This window comes from Meles meles, chromosome 13, assembly GCF_922984935.1.
Source record: "Meles meles chromosome 13, mMelMel3.1 paternal haplotype, whole genome shotgun sequence".
In the NCBI taxonomy this organism is placed as follows: Eukaryota; Metazoa; Chordata; class Mammalia; order Carnivora; family Mustelidae; genus Meles; species Meles meles.
This window is the reverse complement of record NC_060078.1, coordinates 45,476,102-45,495,795: the sequence shown is the minus strand read 5'-3', so window position 1 is coordinate 45,495,795 and position 19,694 is coordinate 45,476,102. Positions and strand designations below refer to the sequence as shown.

The 19,694-nt window shown below is 55.1% G+C and overlaps 1 protein-coding gene across 1 annotated transcript; it reads left to right on the top strand.

Annotated features, from left to right (window-relative positions):
• Nucleotides 1–1,545: 1,545 nt before the first annotated feature.
• LOC123955292 (annexin A8) lies at nucleotides 1,546–19,175 on the top strand. The gene is made up of 12 exons (XM_046027168.1): nucleotides 1,546–1,762; nucleotides 7,063–7,153; nucleotides 8,055–8,149; nucleotides 9,551–9,664; nucleotides 10,424–10,514; nucleotides 11,252–11,331; nucleotides 11,819–11,878; nucleotides 12,413–12,506; nucleotides 12,763–12,858; nucleotides 14,518–14,576; nucleotides 15,473–15,595; nucleotides 18,380–19,175. The coding sequence occupies exons 1-12, from the start codon at nucleotides 1,742–1,744 to the stop codon at nucleotides 18,437–18,439; spliced, it is 984 nt and encodes a 327-aa protein (XP_045883124.1). The 5' UTR covers nucleotides 1,546–1,741; the 3' UTR covers nucleotides 18,440–19,175.
• The last annotated feature ends 519 nt before the right edge of the window (nucleotides 19,176–19,694 follow it).

Genomic DNA, 19,694 nt, shown 5'->3' with positions numbered 1-19,694 from the left:
GGCTGGGGAAGGAAGGTGAGGTCCTGGCTGTTAGAGCAGTCCGAACAGAGCCTGAGGAGAGAGCACAAGTGCCGTTGGGGCCTGGTCTCATCCAGTGACCTGTCTGGGTCACTGTGCACCGCAGACCCTCAGAGAGCCAGGTCACATCTGCACCAATCTCTGTGGCCCATCCTGGTCTCAGGGCCCGGCATGGCTCTCCGGGCTCTGCTCAGGGCCCACCACGCTGGCCCTATCTAAGGTCAGCCTCATAACTAGACTTTGACCACAGCTTCCCAGAGGGTACCTACTACCCAGACACGCCCAGGCCATGGTGTGGACACCCCCTAACAGGCACATGGGTGTGGGCAGCTGAAGTCCCGAGAAGGCCCACCAGTGAGGGCACCTCGCTTCTGACCCAAGGACTCCTAAGAAGAATGGGAAATCTGGGCCCCCAAAGGCGGGGGTAGACCTTTCTCAGTCCGTGTGACCAGAGGCAGACTGAACGCTTCCTCTTCAGATGACATCTCACAGTTCTCTCTAGTAGTTATCCCTAGTCCTCCGGTGGCTCTGGGTGGTGCCTGCCCCCCTCTGCAGACCGGCCCAGCTCTGTCCCACCCACCCCAGTCCTCACTTCCAGAAAGAACAGCCTGGAGACACCGTGTGTGTAGAGCAAAGAGTACTAGACTCGGGGTCAGGAAACCAGACAACTTTGCATCAAGAGACAACCCGTATCTGTTACTCTGAAAGGTTTCCCTGAATATAAAACAATCACACCAGCATGGAGCTAGCGTCCACTCAGAGGGCAGGGCGTCCTCGAAGCCCTAGCCTCCCCCAACAGAGGCGCCTCGGGGTGGTCCCTGAGGCACTGATGTTTCCCCTAAAGGGCAGGTTAAGAGTTGGATGGAGAAAGTCTCCTGTGGAACATTCTAGTCAGGGGACTCAGGGAGAGTTAAAAAAAAATTTTTTTTTTCTTCCAGAGAGGAAAAAATCAACCTCTTCCATAGGGCCCTGGCTGCCTCCCTTGGCTGGCAGCTGTGGCGTCCTGCGGGACCCCGCCCAGGGCAGGCACAGAGCGGGGCCCAGAGGGTGGGTGACCACTCTGCTTCTCCCGAGCAGTGGGACTCATGCAGATGATCTGAGCGCTGGAGCCTGTTTCTTCCTGCAGGACACGGAACTCATGCTTGCCGCTCACAGCTGAGGCAAAGGGGACAGATGGGTCACAGGGATTAAAGAAGGGATTAAAGAAGCCTCCAGACTTCAGAGACACCCCCAAAAAATGGAGGCTGCTCGTAATTACGTCCCCTGCCGAGCTCCCCACTATGCTGTTAGTGGTGTAGAAACTGTGCAACTAAAGAAAGGGAGGCATAGTATCCTTCCCTCTTTTCTACAGCTCAGGTCCGGCAAAGACAGTCTGAAACTACAGCTGTGTTTACTACGTAGGGCGGTCAAAGGCTGGGACTCAGAATTTCCAGTCGACATTACAGTCTCAGCCCAGACATCTGGCAGTGAGTGGCAGCATTCCACAGGCGGGCTCCGGGCGGTGGCTGGGTGCGGCCAGGGAGCCCCAGGAGGGACCCAGAGCCAGGCGGAGCCCAGAGGGGAAGGGGTGGGGCTTGGGGCCCCACTTTCGCCACCACACCCAACACCCAGCCCCAAGGACCTGGCTTCTTGTGTGGGAGCCAGTCTTGTGGGATCTCCCGAGTAGAGAGAAGGTCGACCTGCAGATCTTCATTTCCCTGGGAAAGGCAATCGAGAGAACAGGATGGCCTGGTGGAAAGCCTGGGTAAGTGGGGAGCAAGCCGCGGTGGGGGGTGGGGTTCCTGCAGGGTGCTGGTGGAGAGAGGCATGCTATCTGCTGGCCAAGCACCAGGCTGCCCACTGAGGGGGGAAAGAGAAGAAACCGTCCTAGCCCCAGAGGCGCTCACAGCTAGTGAGACAGATAAAGGAAGCTTTTCTTCTTAAAAGATTTTTTTTTTATTTATTCATCTGAAAGAGAGAATGAACCAGCACAAGCAGGGGGAGAGGCAAGGGGGAGAAAGAACCCGACTCCCCAGTGAGCTGGGAGCCCAATGCAGGGCTCAACCCGAGGACCAGAAGACCATGACCTGAGCCAAAGGAAGACACTTAACCAGCTGAGCCACCCAGGCACCCCCAGATAAAGGAACCTTGAGATGCACCTAAGAAAGCTGAGGGGATGGGGACCCCAGAGGAAGAGCTGCGGTGGGAAGTATTAGGCTGCTTAAAGCTAGGAGGTGTCATGTTTGAGTGAGATGTGCATGTGTGTGGTATGTGTGCACACACATGTGTTTGAGGAGAATCAGGCAGATTGCTCCTTGCAAAGGGAATAGTATGTGCAAAGGCCCGGGGGCATTGGGGGGAGGGAAGCTTGGCTTTGGAGAGATGTAGCTCGTCATGGCCTGAGGGCCCTCTGTGGGGTGGGGGGGCAGAGGAATCAGGGGAGACAGACCTAGAGAAGCAGGCAGGACAGCTCCTACAAAGCCTCACACGGCAGGCTAAGGGGCTTGGGCTTTACCTTAAGAGCAGTGGGGAGCCATTAAAGGCACTTGAGTTGGTGAGCAACACAGTCAAATCAGCTGATGGTGGAGATCTCATCGATGCCCACACCTTAGGGCATGGGAGGGCAGGCAGTCTTCTAGGAACCCATGGTGTTTATTCAACAAGATTGAGGAGAGAGGAGGGAGGGCAAGAGGACCTGGCCTACAGGGGCTTTGAGTGTCTGAAACCTATGCTTTATAGAGTGCTGGAGGACTGAGGTGGGAAAGACATCATAGCCTGTCCCCAAGTCTCCCACCTCGCAGCTGAACTACCAGATTCTTGGGAGTGTTTCTTCTAGCTTTGAGTCGAGGCCGTCTCGTCCTCATGAGCTGAAGACACAAAGATGACAAGCCAATGACATCTTCTGGTCAGGCACGACTCCTTCATTTCACCCCCCGCCCAGGCAGCCCAGGACATCAGGGCTGCTCTTCCCTTTTCACAGATGAGGACACTGAGTCTCAGAGACACCTAGTGACCTCTGGGTCCCACAGCTAGCAGTCAGAAGTCTCTCCACCCCCTCCCCCAGGCACTCTGTGAGCCAGCCTTATCCTGCTCCAGGAAATCTCTTTTTCACAAACGGCACAACCCAGGGGCTGATGGATTCAGATATGCCAGGCCTGGACAGTCAGGACAGAGAGGCAGCTAGGGACAGGGACAGGGGGCCGTTGTCTGGGCCCCAGCACAGCAGCCAGGACAGGTCAAGGGCCTAGAGTGGCCTCCTGTTTCCACCTGGCCAGTGGGAAGTTTCTTTTGAGAAAGCAGGCATGGCAAGGAGAGCCCAGTGGGCTCTCTTCCATGGTCAGCTGCTGCCCTAGATGGCCTGATTCTGGGCCTTGCTCCCAGGGGGGCAGGGGCCCCACCCAGCCAGGCAGGCAGAAGCCTCCTTGCAGGGACCTGGCCCACCTGGCAGGTTAATGGTGACCCTCACCAAGCACCTATGGTGCGCCAGACATTCCTCTAAGCATCTCACTTCGGCGTCTCGCTTGAGCCTTGTAACACCTCTACAAAACGGACGACAGTATCTTTATCCACAGATGAAGAACGGAAGCACAAGGAGCCTCAGCGGATGCTCAGGGTTGCCTCACGAGCAAGTAGTAGAGTCTGGGTTAGAATCAGAGCAGCCCAATTCCAGAGCCCAGACTGGGGGCCTTGGCAGCCCACAGCCTACAGGAGAGCTGGCTTGGGGCAGTAAGACCACAGGCAGAGCCCGCCTGTGACTGGCTAAGGACCAGATATCCTCTGGGCCCCCAGCTGGACCAGGACCAGGACTGGGGGGTGTTGGGGGGTGAGGGTATGAAAAATCAGCTAAAGGGACCTGTCTGTGCCTCTCTTAGAGAAATGAAGTTCTGTCTCACAGGTTCCCCAGGGCAGCCTCGTGACGGGGGAAGGCAAAGGTGGGGCGCTCCTCAGAACCGAGCTCTCAGAGTCATGGGCAGGACTGAGTCACCTTCTCAGTGAAAATATTCCTGTCTGGACAAGCCCAGTCTGGGCACGGGGCCCCGGCAGGTTCTCTAACAGCGGGGCCTTTCAGATAGGAAGATCTGGTGCCCTGCCCCACTCTGCTGATGTTCAGGGGTCTGATTCCAGATGATTGTACTTTTTATCCCCTAAAATCACAGAGAAGAAAAAGAGACTGAGGCTCCTCAATGCCTCAAAAATCACAACCCCCCAGGAAGTGGGTTGACAACAGTTCCCCCCAGAGCCGACCTCGGACCCGCTAAAGGGACTGCTCCCAGGGAATCAGTCCCCATGGTCTGGCCAGTCCCTGCTTCCCAGCACCACGCATTGGCCTGGGGTCAGGGAGACAGCCCCTCGCGGGTGGTCCCCAGACCTCGCACTCCCTCCCGGACCACTTGCATTCCTGTGGACAAGGCTTCCTTCAGTAAAGAGTTCCGGGAAAATTCCCTGCCCCGAAAAAGTTGAGTCATCTGTAGAGTAGGGGGAAGTAGACAGAGCTCAGCTTCTGAGTCAGGCTGTGGGTCTTGCTAGCCACATCAGCTTGACAAACACTCTGAGCCCAGCCCCCTTGTCTGTAAAACGAGGCATTCATGGTTAGAGAAGTCCAGGAGTATGAGCACAGTACTTCTGGCCCTGGAGGCATCGAACACAGAGGCCTGGCACAAAGCAGCCACTCAGTGGCTAAGGGTGGTCACCGCAGCTCAGATTCCACAAACAAGGGATACTGTGTATGCATGCACACAACCAGGCCACCTCTGGGACCATATAGGCTCTTCTGGGTGGAATTTGCACAAGGGATTATTTCTAACACTTCTTGCTGAGAAATACGGTGCTAAAAAAATGAGATAGGAAAATGTGTTAGCAGACATTTGAAATTCAAGCAAAGGGAATAGAAAGACCTTTCACCTTTTACTCAAAAGCGATATCCCTATAGATAGCCCCACAGATGGCAATCTGCCAGGTATTTTCAGGATCTAATTAGAGCTTGAAGGATGGATGGTTGGATGGATGGATGGATACAATGATTAAATGAATGGCTGGATGGGTGATTAGATGGATGTAAGGATGGATAGAAGGATGGACATGGTGATTAAATGAATGAATAAATGGTTGGATAGATGGATGGATGTGGCCATTGAGTCTCTGTGTAGAGAGTGGATGAGTAGATGAATGAATGAGTGGGTTGGTGGGTGGGAAGGTGGGAAGGTAGATGAGTGGATGAGGGGCAGACAGAAGGAGGAAGTGAATAGTTTCATGGGAGACCAAACACGATGGGACTAAACTCCTTTCCACTGAGGAATCTCTGAGTCTTCTTCAAATTCAGTGCCCATCTCCAATCTCCCCCCACTCCTCTACCATCTTCCTAAAAGCACATACTTAAGAAAGATCACTTATTTTCATCTGATAAATTCTACAGGGCACAAGGCTAAGGAGCCCTCAGGCAAGCCCTGGGATTAGAGATCTGGCTCAGATCAAAGGCCCACGAACTTTGGTTATTGTGTTTACTTCACAATTTCCAGAGCATCATGCCGTTCTTTCTAAACCTAACCTTCTGTCCTCCATGAGCCTGCACACTTGCAAAGGCTCTGGGCTGTTGGGTCTCTACCTGCTTGTGAACACCCACTTCTCAGAAAGAAGGCAGCTTGACCTCATACCACACCTCTCTTCCCAACCTTGTCTGCACACTCTCAAAGCAGCACATTCAGCTCCACAAAGCCTGTCCTTACTCGCCCATTGCCCTGTGGTTTGGGGGTAGGTGGCCCTTTCCCACCGACAGCAGTGCCTGTCGATGGTGCTGGAGGGAGCTCTGGGGTGCGGGTGGGCAGGGCCTGCTGCTTGCCCTAGGATGACGCCAGCGGGGAGAGGCCTGGCCTGATCCACAGCCCACACCCCAGGGCGGGAGCGGGGGCAGGAAAGATTCTGTGGCTTCTTCCCACAAGCTGCGGTTCTGGCTGGTGTCAGCCTATTAATCAAAGAGCCATTCTGTGGAGGTGACATGGCAGCCAGAGAGCCCAGAGGGGAAGCAGCAACCCCTCACAGCCAGGCCAGACAGGCTATGGTCTCTCACATTACTCTCACTTAATGGTAGCTTCCCTACCAAGCTGACGCCTCTGAGGGCCTGACCTGAGTCACAGACCCCCCCCCACCCCACCCCAGGAGATTAGATGCAGCCTGCCTAACCCCCAAAAGCTACCTCCCATAGGACATCCTGCCCTTTGTGTTCCTTCATACCCACTGTACGCACACCCTGCGGTGTCCCCACCCCTTCTCCCAAGCTCCTGTTACACCCGGTGAACCTTCCCTCAGCCACGGGAATCTTATTACAAAAGATCCAGGGACAGGTCTGGCAAGGAGGCTGAGGCAGGGGAAACTGTGGGACCCTTCTGAAGACAGCCAGGTGGCCAGGAGCACACTCGTGGTCATTGTTGTGCCTTGTCACCCCAGTAAAACCACTGCTGACCTTCTCTGGGTCCAGCCCCCTCTCCTAGGACTTCCTCCCAGTGCTTCCTTCCTCCTGACACTGAAGGCTGGGTGGCGGGTCTGCACACAGAAACAGCACCAGCCACTTCTAGGGTCAGTGTACACCAGCTCCACAGGGCTGGCCCTGGTGCTGAAGGTTGAGATTCCCCCCACTCACGGTGGCCCTGGATGCAGACCACCTCGGTCCTGCCTCACTTCTCCTCAGGGGGTCCCTCCTTCTTAAGGCCGGAGCTGACAGGACAGCCCTCCCCTTAGCCAAGGCAGCTAAGGGCCACACGGGGCCTCCACACACACCCCCCAGGCTTCCGCAGCCCCAAAGTGGAAGAGCCATAGGGCAACTCGATGCCAAGTGGACTGAGGCACCCCTTCCTCAACACATATCTGCAGGTAACTGTCATATCCAGGAGCTACAGTCCTGGGCCAGGAAGGACCCCTCAGGCCTCCCTTCATCCAAGACAGACCATCACGGAAACCCATGCCAGGCTGGGGCAGGAGGGGCCCAAGCCTCCGCCGTGTTGGGCTGGTGATCTTCCCCCCACCCACCCCTGCCAGCCTTCCCACTTGGAACAAGCCTGGGCTCTTTTGCAGGTGGAACAGGAGGGGATTACTGTGAAGGGCAGCCCCCACTTTAACCCGGACCCCGACGCAGAGACCCTCTACAAAGCCATGAAGGGGATCGGTAAGTGGACATCCGCAGACTTGCCCACGGGCCTCTCTGGGGTCTGGCCACTCTGCTCAAGACCGTGAGCCCCACAGCTCTGGAGGGGGGTGGCCAGGGGACACTATGCTCCCAAGACGGTCTCCCAGCCCAGAGAAGCACACAGTGCCCCCATCCCAGCACTGGTCTACACCCTGCCCCCATCAGCTGGAAAAGAGGGAGAGTGGTTCTGCTTCCCTGAGTCATGAGGGAGGGAGGGAATCACCATCGTCTCGTCAGAGCTTTTGCACTCACAGAATGGCCTTGGGAACCCTGGACCTGTGGGACTGAGCTGGACTTCCACTCAGCTCGGGCTGGGCACAGGCAGCCTCTTTCCGTCTCCAGGATGCACATTCCTGAAGCAAGCAAGGGGTTGCCGTCCTTCCTAGATGAACCGTGACGGCATGTTCATGACCTCTGTTTCCTATGAGATCTCTGCTGTTACCCCCACTTCCCGAAGGAGAGAGCAGATGCTCTGGGCAATGAGACAGCTAGGCCAGGACTCAGACCCAATTTGCTGGACCCTCAGTCCTGACTTGCCCCTGCCACCACCAGCCCGAGAGAGGACAGGGTAGAAGATCCTCCTATCTGAGCACCAAAGGCCCCGGGAGTGTCCAGGGCAGATCAGATGATCAGAGGGACCTCAGCACTACCACTCTGAGACTGGCCTCTGGGAGCGCCCCAACCCCTTGTGGGTGGGAGGCGGCGGAGGAAGGGGACGAATAGATTTCTGCTTCAGTGTTCTATCTACACCGTGAACATCGTCAGGTCTGGGAGCTATCCACTCGGTGTGTGCCCACTGCTTGGCCACCCAGCAGCTGCTCTCCCTCCTCCTCAGCCCCCTTGGGGGCCATAGGGATGCTCACTCTGTGCACCCCTGCAGGGACCAACGAGCAGGCCATCATCGATGTGCTCACGAAGAGAAGCAACACTCAGCGGCAGCAAATTGCCAAGTCCTTCAAGGCCCAATTTGGCAAGGTAAAAGGGGGACAGGAGACTTTCCTTGGGATGCTAGGGGGGCTGCTGTGGCCAGAGACAGCCTGGCAGACAGCTTTGCTCCGGACCAGGCCTTTGGCCAGAGACCAGCTTCTAAAAACATGAGGCACAGAGGGCATACTTACACTAAAAATATTATTAATTGTGTATCTGAAGTTAAAATTTCACTGGCCATCCTGTGTTTTATCTAGTTACGTTATTTATGGCTTCCCACACCCCTGGCTTGGTGGCCAGTCTCTGCAGTCCGCTGTACCCCTCCACCCCGTCTCTCTTACCGACTCCTTTACCTTGTCTCCCTGCCCCATCCTTGAGCTGTGCCCCTGCCTCTATGCTTTGCTCACGCTGTTCCCAAAGCCTGGGAATCCTCCTCTCACCTACGTGCAGAGGAGCCGGCCAAGCTCCTTTCTGTCCTGTGACCTGTCCACTCTCTTCTCACGTTAGAGCTTCCATGTCTGTGCCTGCTCCCTCTGCCTCGAGGGAGCCCCAGGGGCAGGGAACACATGCACTGGACCCTTTTTCTCTCTTCCCTCCCTCCACCACCCCAGGATAGAGCCAGGCACTGGGGGTACTACCTAAACACAGAAACAAAGGCACACATAGCCTCAGCTGCCAGAAGCTTCTGTGGCTACATCTCCTTAGTCTGGAGATTGAACGTCAGAAGGTGAATGATGAAGCCCAAACATTCCAAGGGGTGTCAATGCATGTCTTTCTTTCTTCCTTTCTTTCTTCCTTCCTTTTCTTTCTTTCTTTTTTTTTTTTCTTAATTTCTTTCTCTTAACCTTCCCAACTGTGCATTATTTCCTACATTCATCATTAGGGAAATTGATGTACTAAGAATAAGCTCTAAGAGTAACTGCCCAAGATCCCAGAGCCTATAAGCAACAAGGTTGGGATTTAAATCCAGGTCCAGCAAGGCCCTTGGTCCTTGGCTGTACTGTGCAGATCAGCAGGGTGTGGCCTTGTGGCTCCTTGCGGAGACTGGTGCCCTCAGAAGCAGAGCCACATGAAATGGATTCCTTCATTCATTCCTGAATTTACTGAGTGCCCACGGGCTATGACGGGATTTGATGGTGAGCAATGACAAACACATATTTCGGGCTTATAATGTGCCCAGCATGGCCGTGAGAGCTGAGTCGAGCCACGCACATCTCTCCACCGGTCCCCTAAGCAGTGGTATAAGGCGGGAGTCTCACTGTCTCCAGTTCACCAGGAAAGGTAATGCTGCTCACAGAAGCTGCACTGCTGGCCCCGGAAACTCCAGCTCCCGCTCAAGGTAGAGCCCGCAAAAGGCCCTGCGGACCCTCCAGGACTGGCTGCCACCAGCTGCCTGCCCTTGGGGTGGCACAATGTCCAGATCATTGCTCTTCCTTCTTCTCACTTTAGGATCTCACCGAGACCTTGCAGTCGGAGCTGAGTGGCAAGTTCGAGAGGCTCATTGTGGCCCTCATGTACCCTCCATACAGATTTGAAGCCAAGGAGCTGCACGATGCCATGAAGGTAGCTGGGGGGAGGGCAGAAATGTTACAAGAACTGACTGGGGCCACAGCTGGGAACGCGTTCCCCAAGACAGCCTGGCACTGGGACCTCCAAGCTCCCGGTGAACCACCCTTTGGAACGGCCCAGCCCGGGAAGCCTGTAGCCTGCTGCCCAGACGGGCCGGCTTCTGCCGTCATGCAGCCACCAGGAAGCCAGAATCAGCACTTCTCAGGACAGGGCCACCCCAGGTGTGCAGGAATGACAGGTCGACCTCTGCAGACTCTTCTCCGTCCTCTTCCTGCAGTCATCTCTTATGACTCCCATGGCTCCTTTAGCACTCTCAGAGAATGAAGAGGGCGTCAGGGCCCAGCAACTATAATCATCTCCATTGAAAGGACACTCACTGGGTGTGCACGCCTGGCCTTTCCCACCTGTTCTCTCCAATCCACTTTGGACTGGGCCAGCTCTTTACCCGTGAGGACTGATGAGGACCCCTAGGCTTGGCGAGGTGGAGTCACGTGCTAGAGACCACCCAGCATGGAGGGCAGAGCTGAGCCAGAACTCTCCCGTTGCCTCCCCTGCCCCCAGGATCTGCCCCTGGAGACAAACGCAGGCGACTTCCCCCAGTAACACCCTCCAGCAGAAGCCCCCATCAGAGGGCGGCGGCGCACTGACCAGTTCTTCCTGAGGCTCTTCCTCTCGCCTCTTGACAGAGGAGGGTAGGGACAGAGCAGACAAGCCTGGCTGAGCTCTCCAGCAGACAGAGGTTTTTGTCCACAGGGCTTGGGGACCAAAGAGGGTGTCATCATTGAAATCCTGGCTTCTCGGACCAAGAACCAGCTGCGGGAGATAATGAAGGCCTATGAGGAGGGTAAGGGAGGACACGGGGCCTGGGCATAAGGGCTTGCTTGGGAATGGCCACAAGCTTTGGCAGCCTGAGAGGGGGTGAGGGACAAGCAGTGCCCTGGGCCTTCACTGGAAGAGACCCTTTCTGGGCCTTTCTACACATGGGTGCTGAGCACCTGCTGTGTGCCCAGACCACAGGATGGTCTTTATGGCCCCTGAAGCCCACAGGCTGCAGGGGGAGGGACATGTACCCCTAAACTCTCTGCTCCTCGAGGGCATGGCACTGTGGGTCCCGGGCTGTGTCAGCCCTGGATGGGATTGGCTTCTTCCTGGCCAGGCACATGTTGCCCCTGGGGACCATGCAGGGCCCTGCTGCAGTGCGGGCTGCAGACCACAGTCTGTCGTGGAGCCTACAAATGCAAGGTGACCAGAGGCCAGCCTGGCCTCCATGTGGTCTGCCCGACAGACAATCTGCCTGAAGGTTCCGACTTTGCCAAACCACAAACAAAGTGAGCTCCGTCGTCCCCCACGGGGCACTCAACCTGACTTCACTCTGTGCCTCGATCTACGCTGGCAGCCTGTGTTACGTTCTCCTTCTGAATGACCGCCAGGTGGTGGAGCCCCTGCCACACAGACCCCCGGGCAGTGTGTCCACTCCGATGACTCATCCCTACCAGACGGCTTGAACTGGGAGAAGTGTGGGAAACCCGGGCTGGGAGGAGGGAAGTCAGTCCATGCCTCATGGTCCTGTTACCCCCGCAGACTATGGGTCCAGCCTGGAGGAAGACATCCAAGGAGACACCAGCGGCTACCTGGAAAGGATCCTGGTGTGCCTCCTACAGGTATCAGAGCCCAGGCTTCTGGGAGCACCTTGCCTGAAGGACCCCAACAGCTGGGCTCTGAGAACCAGTTCTTGGGGAGAGCTGCTGGGGTGGGGTGAGGTCAGGGCCTGGGTAGAGCGCCAGGGACCGGGCTCCTTGGATACCTCCCAGCGTGGCTGGAGGATTCTCACCGCCGCATGTCATGGACCCAGCCACAAGGGGGCACCCCAGAACCGGGAGGAGACTACCCTGTCACCCAGCAGGTCCTACCCACCATGCCCCATGCCTGGCACTCTGCTCACTTCAGCTCCCGCTCCCTACGAGGCAGCCCTTACTACTGTCACTTTATAGATGACAAAATCTGGCCCTGGAGAGGGTAACTAACCTGCTAAAGTCCCCATGGCCAAAAAGCAGTAGAGCCCTGCTTGCCCTCCCGCCCGGCTTTCCCCTCTGCCGCAGTCGTTCTGCTGGGCTAGCCTGCCTTACATGCCTCCCCTTCTGTTCCTAGGGCAGCAGGGATGATGTGAGTGGCTTTGTGGACCCAGGACAGGCCGTCCAAGATGCACAGGTGAGGCTACGTACATACACTCTCAGCAGCTACTGCCCCGTGGGCCACCTGCCCCATCCACTGGGGGCTGAGGCCTGGAAGCCCTACACAGCCCCTCTGTCCATGTGGGCTTTCTTTGACACTAAGCTAGGCTGGGACCCAGCTCAGCTCTCTGCAGACCTTTACCCTGTGGGGTTCCAGAAGGAAACTGAGAGTGTTTGGGGAGAGTCAGGAACAGGGAGGGGAGTGACTTGGGAGGGCTCCACTGAAGCTCTGTTCTAGCAGGAACAGCCCACGAATCTGGGGACCAGACGGGACTATTTGGATCACTATACTTCGGTCTGCTGGCAGAGTGCTAGAGATGCTCAGAGGCAGAGCAAAACTCCAGGGGGAGGCAGGGGAGTTCCCAGAGCAGCTTCTGGCCCCGTACCCAGAAGGGATTTTAACCTCTCAGGGATAGCAAGAGAAGAGAATGCTGACCTGGTAGGTAGATGGGGGCTGACCCTCACCTCCTTGCTCTCCTTCACTGGCTTCTCGTGGCTGCCCCAATGCTAGGATCTGTATGCGGCGGGTGAGAAGATTCACGGGACGGATGAGATGAAATTCATCACCATCCTGTGCACGCGCAGTGCCACACACCTGATGAGAGGTACCGGGGTGGGGGAGACAATGTCGGGCTCCAGCAGAGGGTCCTGGCCACACAGCCCGTCCCTTCACGTGGGCCATCCAGTGTACATCCTCATCCAGTAGTGATGCTGGGGAGAGAGCCAGGGAGACTTGGACCCTTTCCCTGGCAACCAAGGGGAGGTCCGGGGTGACACATGGATGTGCAGTCTCGGATCTGAGATGCTGGAGGCGTCGCCCTGAGATCTGCACATCCCACAAGAGAAGATGTCTCTCTGCAGTGTTTGAGGAATATGAGAAAATTGCCGGCAAGAGCATTGAGGACACCATCCAGAGTGAGACCCATGGCTCCTTGGAGGAGGCCATGCTCACAGTGGGTAAGACATGGGGCTTGGCGCTCAGACCCACAGGTGTCCGCAGCCACGGGGCTCAGCAGCGGGGCAATGCCCGGGGTGGCAATAGCAAATGAGTGGGTCTCTATGTCTGCTTTCCATGGACCCCCTACCCCTTTCCCCTCCAGGCCAGACATACATGTACCCTTCAGCCCAGGACACTGGAACTATACTGCCCTCGTGTCTTCAGTGAGCCGGGTCCTGCCCTCATAACCCTGTGCTGTGTGAGTGTGCAAGCATGAGTGTGAGCATGGTGCAGGTGAGAACATGTGAGGATGTGAATGTGTGTGCGCATTTGCAGGATTATGCCCGACCCAGGGCCTGTGCTCTCCCACGGTGACCACACAGGGAACATTCTGGTCCTGATCATAAAGCCCTAAAGAAAGTCACCTGTCTGGACCTTAGCCAGGGTGCTGGTCTCTGCCTCGGTGGCTCACTAAAGAAATGATGATGTGTAGTTGGAGTCCAAACTCAATGATTGATGGTCTGACACTGGGCAGCACCAAGAACCTTCCCTCAAACATGATGTCAGGTCCACTTAGGAGGACCTGTTCCAGAAAAAAACCAAGGTCACCGTGAGAGAAGTGAGGAGCTGAGGCCCAGAGGCAGAAAGACTTTCCTCTCCTCCCATCCATGATGGAGCCAAGGACAGGGCTCCAGGGCTAGGGTGCCCCCCTCCACACCGGGCTTTCCCCATTTTGTGCTGGGCAGCCCGGGGAGCTCCACATGTCCGGGTCTTTCGGAGCGGACTGGGACATTGACTGTCCCCAGCAGGCTTTGGCTGCTGTGATAAAAACCTGTCCAAGTCGGAGCAGCTAAGCGTCTCCCTGGCCCAGGCTCAGCAAGTCAGCCCCTGCACTGAATTTGAACAACCTCCTGAATAAATCTTCCAGATAGGAGAAGCAAAGGTGCACAGTGCCCTCCTGCCCTGGGAGCTTCCTATTCCCTTGCCCTTGAACACTCCCATGATTCACGCCACAGACGAGGACAGTGCAAAGCAGGCGAGTCAAAGAGTGAAGTCATACCATGCCATCAGGGAAGAGGCAAACACCCGCCTCCTTCACGCAAAGCCCACGCGCTTTCTGCTGCCCTGAGCTTAAGTGCCAAGCTCTCTGACCCAGGTGCCGAGCCTCTGAAGCAGCATCTGTGAAAGCAATCAGGGGCCCACTCTCTGGACCAGATGTCCCTGAGTGCCCCAATGCTCCAGGGCTGGGCCCCACTGTCATGTGGAAACTCAAACGCAGGGACCTTCCTGATGAGTGGCAGTGTAAAGTGGGCACCCTGAGTCCTGTGTAGTGGCTGGGTGCCTGGCAAAGCTGGTTCCAGAGTGTAAGAGCCCAGGGGTGGCGCTGGACAGAGCCATGCTCAGAGCAGCCAGCCCTGCAGACCCCAGGACATTTTCACCTCACCATCTGCCTGCCCACTCCGTGCCTTTGGACCTGTGTGCAGTGACCTAGGCTTCCTTCCCTGTCCCACCCCACCCAATGCCAAGCCTTTCATTTTGGAACTAGGCAATGCATAAATAAATAGGCCAAAAACTACAATGACCCTCACCCTTAAGACCCAAGGCAAGACATAAATAAATACACATGCTCCGATGCCACCTACAACCTCAAGTGTTAACAGAACTTTCCTGTTTGCCAGTGAAATGCACCCGGAACCTGCACAGCTACTTTGCAGAGCGACTTTACTACGCCCTGAAGGTAACTCGTCCGTCTTTGGTTCTCAGGCCTACTCAGCGGCCGCTGGCAAGCGAAGGCACTCAGAGCCACCATTGCCTTCAACACCTGTGTCTTCTCTAATTCCAGCCTCTTGTGATCAGAATGCTATAGTTCTCAAAGGGTAAACTGAGTCTGGGGAGGGTAAGCTCCAGCTCCCGAAGGCTGAATTTCACAGGTGTGTGTTGCACCGACCTCTTACAGCAATCCTGGGAGACCCAGGTCATAAATGCCGTGCTAGAGGTGGTTGAAACCAAGGTTTGGGTCAAGGTCACACAGCTGGTGACTGGCAAAGCCAGTCCAGCCGCCTGTAGTAGGTGGAGTTTCTGGCACCTGGAACCAAACTGGAAGGTAGAGGAATTCCCTGAGCCTGAAGTCAGTGCCCACTTAACACCACTGGAAGTGAGAACCCCAAGTGCTCTGGCCAGGAAGTGGGAGGGGGCGTGGAGTTCCCTTGGCCACACGTGCCATCTAACCCGAGACTAGTCAAAGATGGACGTAGGCGGGAAGGTCCTGCTTGAGAACTGGCCGGGTAAGCTGAATTTCCTGGCATTGCTCCTCTAGGAAGAAGTCTTACTTTTAGAGCAGTGAGTATTCTGTGTCTAGAAGCTGATGTGGCAGACCAAACACACGGCACTTTGGAGCATTGGGCTCCTAATAAAGACACACACGTGGGCAGTGAGGGAGAAGAGATGAAGGGAACAGAAACTCTGTGTCACTAAAGCACCCCTTGCAGTGCTTTGCCCCCTGAAGCGGGGGCTCATTCCTGCATCTCCGGGCCCCTGTGAAAGCCTCCTGGCCCCAGGGCACAGGTCTGTCCATCATCACAGAGCTGCACCAGAAAGACGGGCAGTGACTGTTGACTGCTGTACCTTGTCCAGGGAGCAGGGACGCGCGACGGGACCCTCATAAGAAACATCGTTTCAAGAAGTGAGATCGACTTAAATCTCATCAAGTGTCAGTTCACGAAGATGTACGGCAAGACCCTCAGCAGCATGATCGTGGTAAGTTGGGGTCCCCAACTCTACCCCCGGCCTGAAGCAGACGTTACTGGGGGACCTGGATACTGGGACTAGAGTCCTATGTCACATGTGTCCATCCCTTCCCGGTGGGGGTCACACCCGTGCATTCACGGCCACACAGTATGTCTAGAGCTCGGCAAGGAGTGTGGCTAGGGCCTGGAGGGGGCTTGGCGGGGGGAGGGGATGGCGCACAGGGACCAGACCATGGAAGCCCCTGTACTTGGCCCCCAGAGTTGGCTTTGCATTTGAGTTACGGTTGCTCCTTTGGAAAGGACACGACGAACCCTTGCCAAGGAAACCACATCTGAATGTCAATGACAGTGAATAGTTCAGTAGGAATCAGGCAGCAGCCTTTAAAATCCAGACTGAAGTAGCCCTTCAGCAAAATCGTGAAGCAGCACAATTTTAAGGAGACAAATCAGATGGGTTCCAGCAGGCTACCTAACCAGATGCCAGTCAGGGAACGTTCTAGAGCTGAGAAAACACACAGTGATCCTCACACCATCACAAGGCCATACTGTTGAGAGAAACAGCTCTTCTAGAAATTAATGCAAATGAAGCCTTGACAATATCATTAAGAGATGTCAAACCTCGAGAAGTACATCCCTGAGTCTTCACTGGCCCTTGGGTCAAGTCTGGTTACTTGACAAATGTCTGTTGTCAGCCTCAATTTCCAATAAACACATAGCTCACAATATGTTAAAAAGACATTTCTCCCTGAAGACGTTTCAGAAAGGGGTGATGAGTAGGTGGGAGTGAGGGACGGCAGAATTCTTCTTTGTTTTGTTTTTGGCTTTCCAGCCACTCTGGTCAAAAGACAGGAGGGCTACCCGCAGACCAGCCCAAGCTGCTGATGGCTTTCCCAACACCCAGTGCACCCAGTCCCGGCAGAGAGTTAGGAATATTTTCACCCATCCATGGCTCCTGTGGCCATCATGGAGATTCCTCTACCTTCTCACCATCACAGTTGGATGGAGCCACAGTCAGACTTCAGAGGAACAACTACACTGAGAAGGAAGGATCACTTGGATCCATCCAGGGTGTAGACTTCACGGTGGGGAAAGGCTTAGCAGGCTATCTAGCACATGATCAGTATAATCGATAATGGAGTCCCCTGTTTAGACACACAAGACGCCCACACTCTTTAGGTTTTGCCTACAGGTGCCGCTTAAGAAAACTGAGTTGGAATTGTGACTTACATGACCAAATACTTTCTTTTTAGTATAGACCACTCTTTGCAGGTGTCATCAAAGCAAAAATGATTTCCAACAGTGATACCAGCATTCAAAACTCCTGCATAGAAATTAATATGGAAAATTTATAAAAGCCCTATGTATAACTTTATACCCACGCTTTTTTTTTGAAGATTTTTTTATTTATTCACTTGACAGACAGAGATCACAAGCAGGCAGAGAGGCAGGCAGAGAGGCAGGCGGGGTGGGGGGGGGAAGCAGGCTCCCTGCTGAGCAGAGAGCCCGATGCGGGGCTCGATCCCAGGACCCTGGAATCATGACCCCAGTCAAAGGCAGAGGCTTCAACCCACCGAGCCACCCAGGCCCCCTACCCACGCTTTTAAAAAGATAGACAAGATGAATAGTTTTCTAAAAAGCACAAAACAACACGGAAACAAAAATACCTTATTACAAACATTGTGGAAAGAAAGGAAGGAAGGAAGGAACAAGGGAGAGAGAGAGAAAGAAAGAAAGAAAGAATGAAAGAGAGGGAGGGAGGGAGGGAGAAGGGAAGAAAAGGATAAATTTAAAATGTGGTTAAAAATCTACCAGAATATTTCAGGCCCAAACGATTGCACAAGCAAATTTGACTAAAAGTTAAGGACTAGGTGCTTCCCATGAGGCATAAGCAGCGGCAGCACACAGGACAGTGGAACTAGCCCAGCGCCATCACTGGCCACGTGGCCTTGATGAGTACCACAGCCTCTTGCTCCCATTTTCCTCCAGCACATAAGACGGGAGTTGGGCGACATGCCCTCCCCGGTTTCCCCTGGCTCAGTGTGCAGATCCTAAACCAGTCAGACCTATCAGGACCTGCCTGACAGCAAGGGGGTATGGTAGACCAGAGAAACGGGGTTCAGCCATGGGCCATGTGGAGTCAATCCTACTGGGAGACAGACGCCGCTTGACCCCGACGTGAGCCAGCCACTGTGCGGGCAAGCCCACGCTTCTCCTGCTGTTTACGCCTCACCACATCTCGGCAAGGCTCATATCAGCTTCAGTGTCATTGGACAGACGAGAAGTCTCAAGGTAGTGACAGGACTCGTCCCAGCCTCAGGGTCAGGGCATGTTCCAGGTTCTGCGTGGACCCAAAGCCGGGCTCTGCCCACTGCACCCCCTGCCTCCACTGGGCACCCCGCAGCTCCCACCTGCAGCAGGAGGTGTTGAGTAAATGACGGGTCATGTCAAATAAACGAATAGTTGGACACATTGGGGTCCTGAATGGAATAAGGAGCAGAGCCCTGGGGCAGCCAGTGGGGCTGGGGGCCGTCAAAATGCCTTCCTTGCTCCAGAGCAGAGCTGTGTCTGCAACTCATTTCCTACATGAAGCTGCCTGGTAGTTAGTACGAGAATCAAAAGGAAATACAAAGAAGTATCCCCAGATGGCAAACAAGGAAAGACAGGTGGCATCGCGTGGACCTGCAGCATAGGAACTGCAGAGGGACGTGCCAGGCCTCTCCCCAAGGAGCAGGACTGTTGTAATAACCACAGCTGGCAAACACCCTTTGTGACTCCCTGTCCCTCCTGTCCTCAGGGAGACACCAGTGGTGACTACAAGAACGCCCTGCTGAACTTGGTGGGCAGCGACTCCTGAAGGCTCGGGATAGAGCAAAGACCAAGAAGCTGGAGCCACCGGACCCTGCCTGCTCAACCCTGGCCGTGCAATGGGGGGGATGGAGGGGAGGGAGCCCCAGCTTGCCTTTCATTCTTCTATCTCCCAGCTTCTGGTGCTTTCGAGTCAGTTCCAGGCATGAGCGCAGGGCCAACCCTAGCGTAATCTGGCCAGATAAACACTTCGGTACGAGGGGCTGTTTCTTCCTCCCTACCCATGGGTTTTCCCGAGCTCAACTGGTCACAGAGCGACCTGGGCCCCACTCACACAGATACCCAGCCCCACCCCATCTACTAAATCAGGACTTGCAGAGAAAAGGCCAGAGGATAAGGAATTTTAACAAGCATCTCAGCAGATGAGCCTCCCTGGAAGGCCACAGGGAGGCTAGGAGAGCCCATATTTCAGGGCACACACATGTGAGCCGCTGAGAGAAACACATGCGTTCCAGCCGACTGGGATGCCACTAATACCCGTTCATCTAAAAACATTAGGCTATAGGCAGAATGAAAATTCTCTACCTACAGAGAAAGCTGCGCATCAATGTCCCGACCCAAGGGCACTGAGCTCTGAGGGGCCCGGGCTTACCCAGTCCTTGCTCAGCGGAGCTGCTCTTTCCTGTCCTGACACAAGCCTGGAGCATTTCTTATTCCCACCCGATGCCAAGACACAGAGACGCCTCTGCTGGTCTTTCCAGAATAATAAATCTTGTACACTTGAATCTAAGTGCCTTTGGATTTCTAGCAGTGACCAGAGCAGGACCAGTTTAATTTGTCAATGTTCATAAAAGAAATGTTATTATAAAGAGCTTTGGGGGGGGAATGAATCAAACCTGAGCACACAGGTGGGCATTTCCCCATGGGCACACACTGATCAGACTGTGCCCTCTGTACCCTGGGGACAATCGAGTAAATGAGGATCCTTCCTATCGCCTAAATCCTGATCTCTCAGAGGTGGGGGGTGGAGGGTAAAAAGACTTGTGCTCTTATTCCAACCTGTGGCTTCTTTGTTTCACGGTTTCCATCCAGGGGGATCCAGCTGTCCTCGGCGGCCTCCAGGGATGGGGACTCGCAGCCTCCTTGCACAGCCCAGTCTTCTTCCAGGAGTGATCAGCAGAGCTCTTCCTTTAACTGAGCCAAACCCTGTCCCACACAGCCCTCTGATCTCAAGTCCCCATCTAGGGCCATAGTGCCTAGCCTTTCCCACCTCCCTGCCTATCGGAAGATGACCCATAGATTCC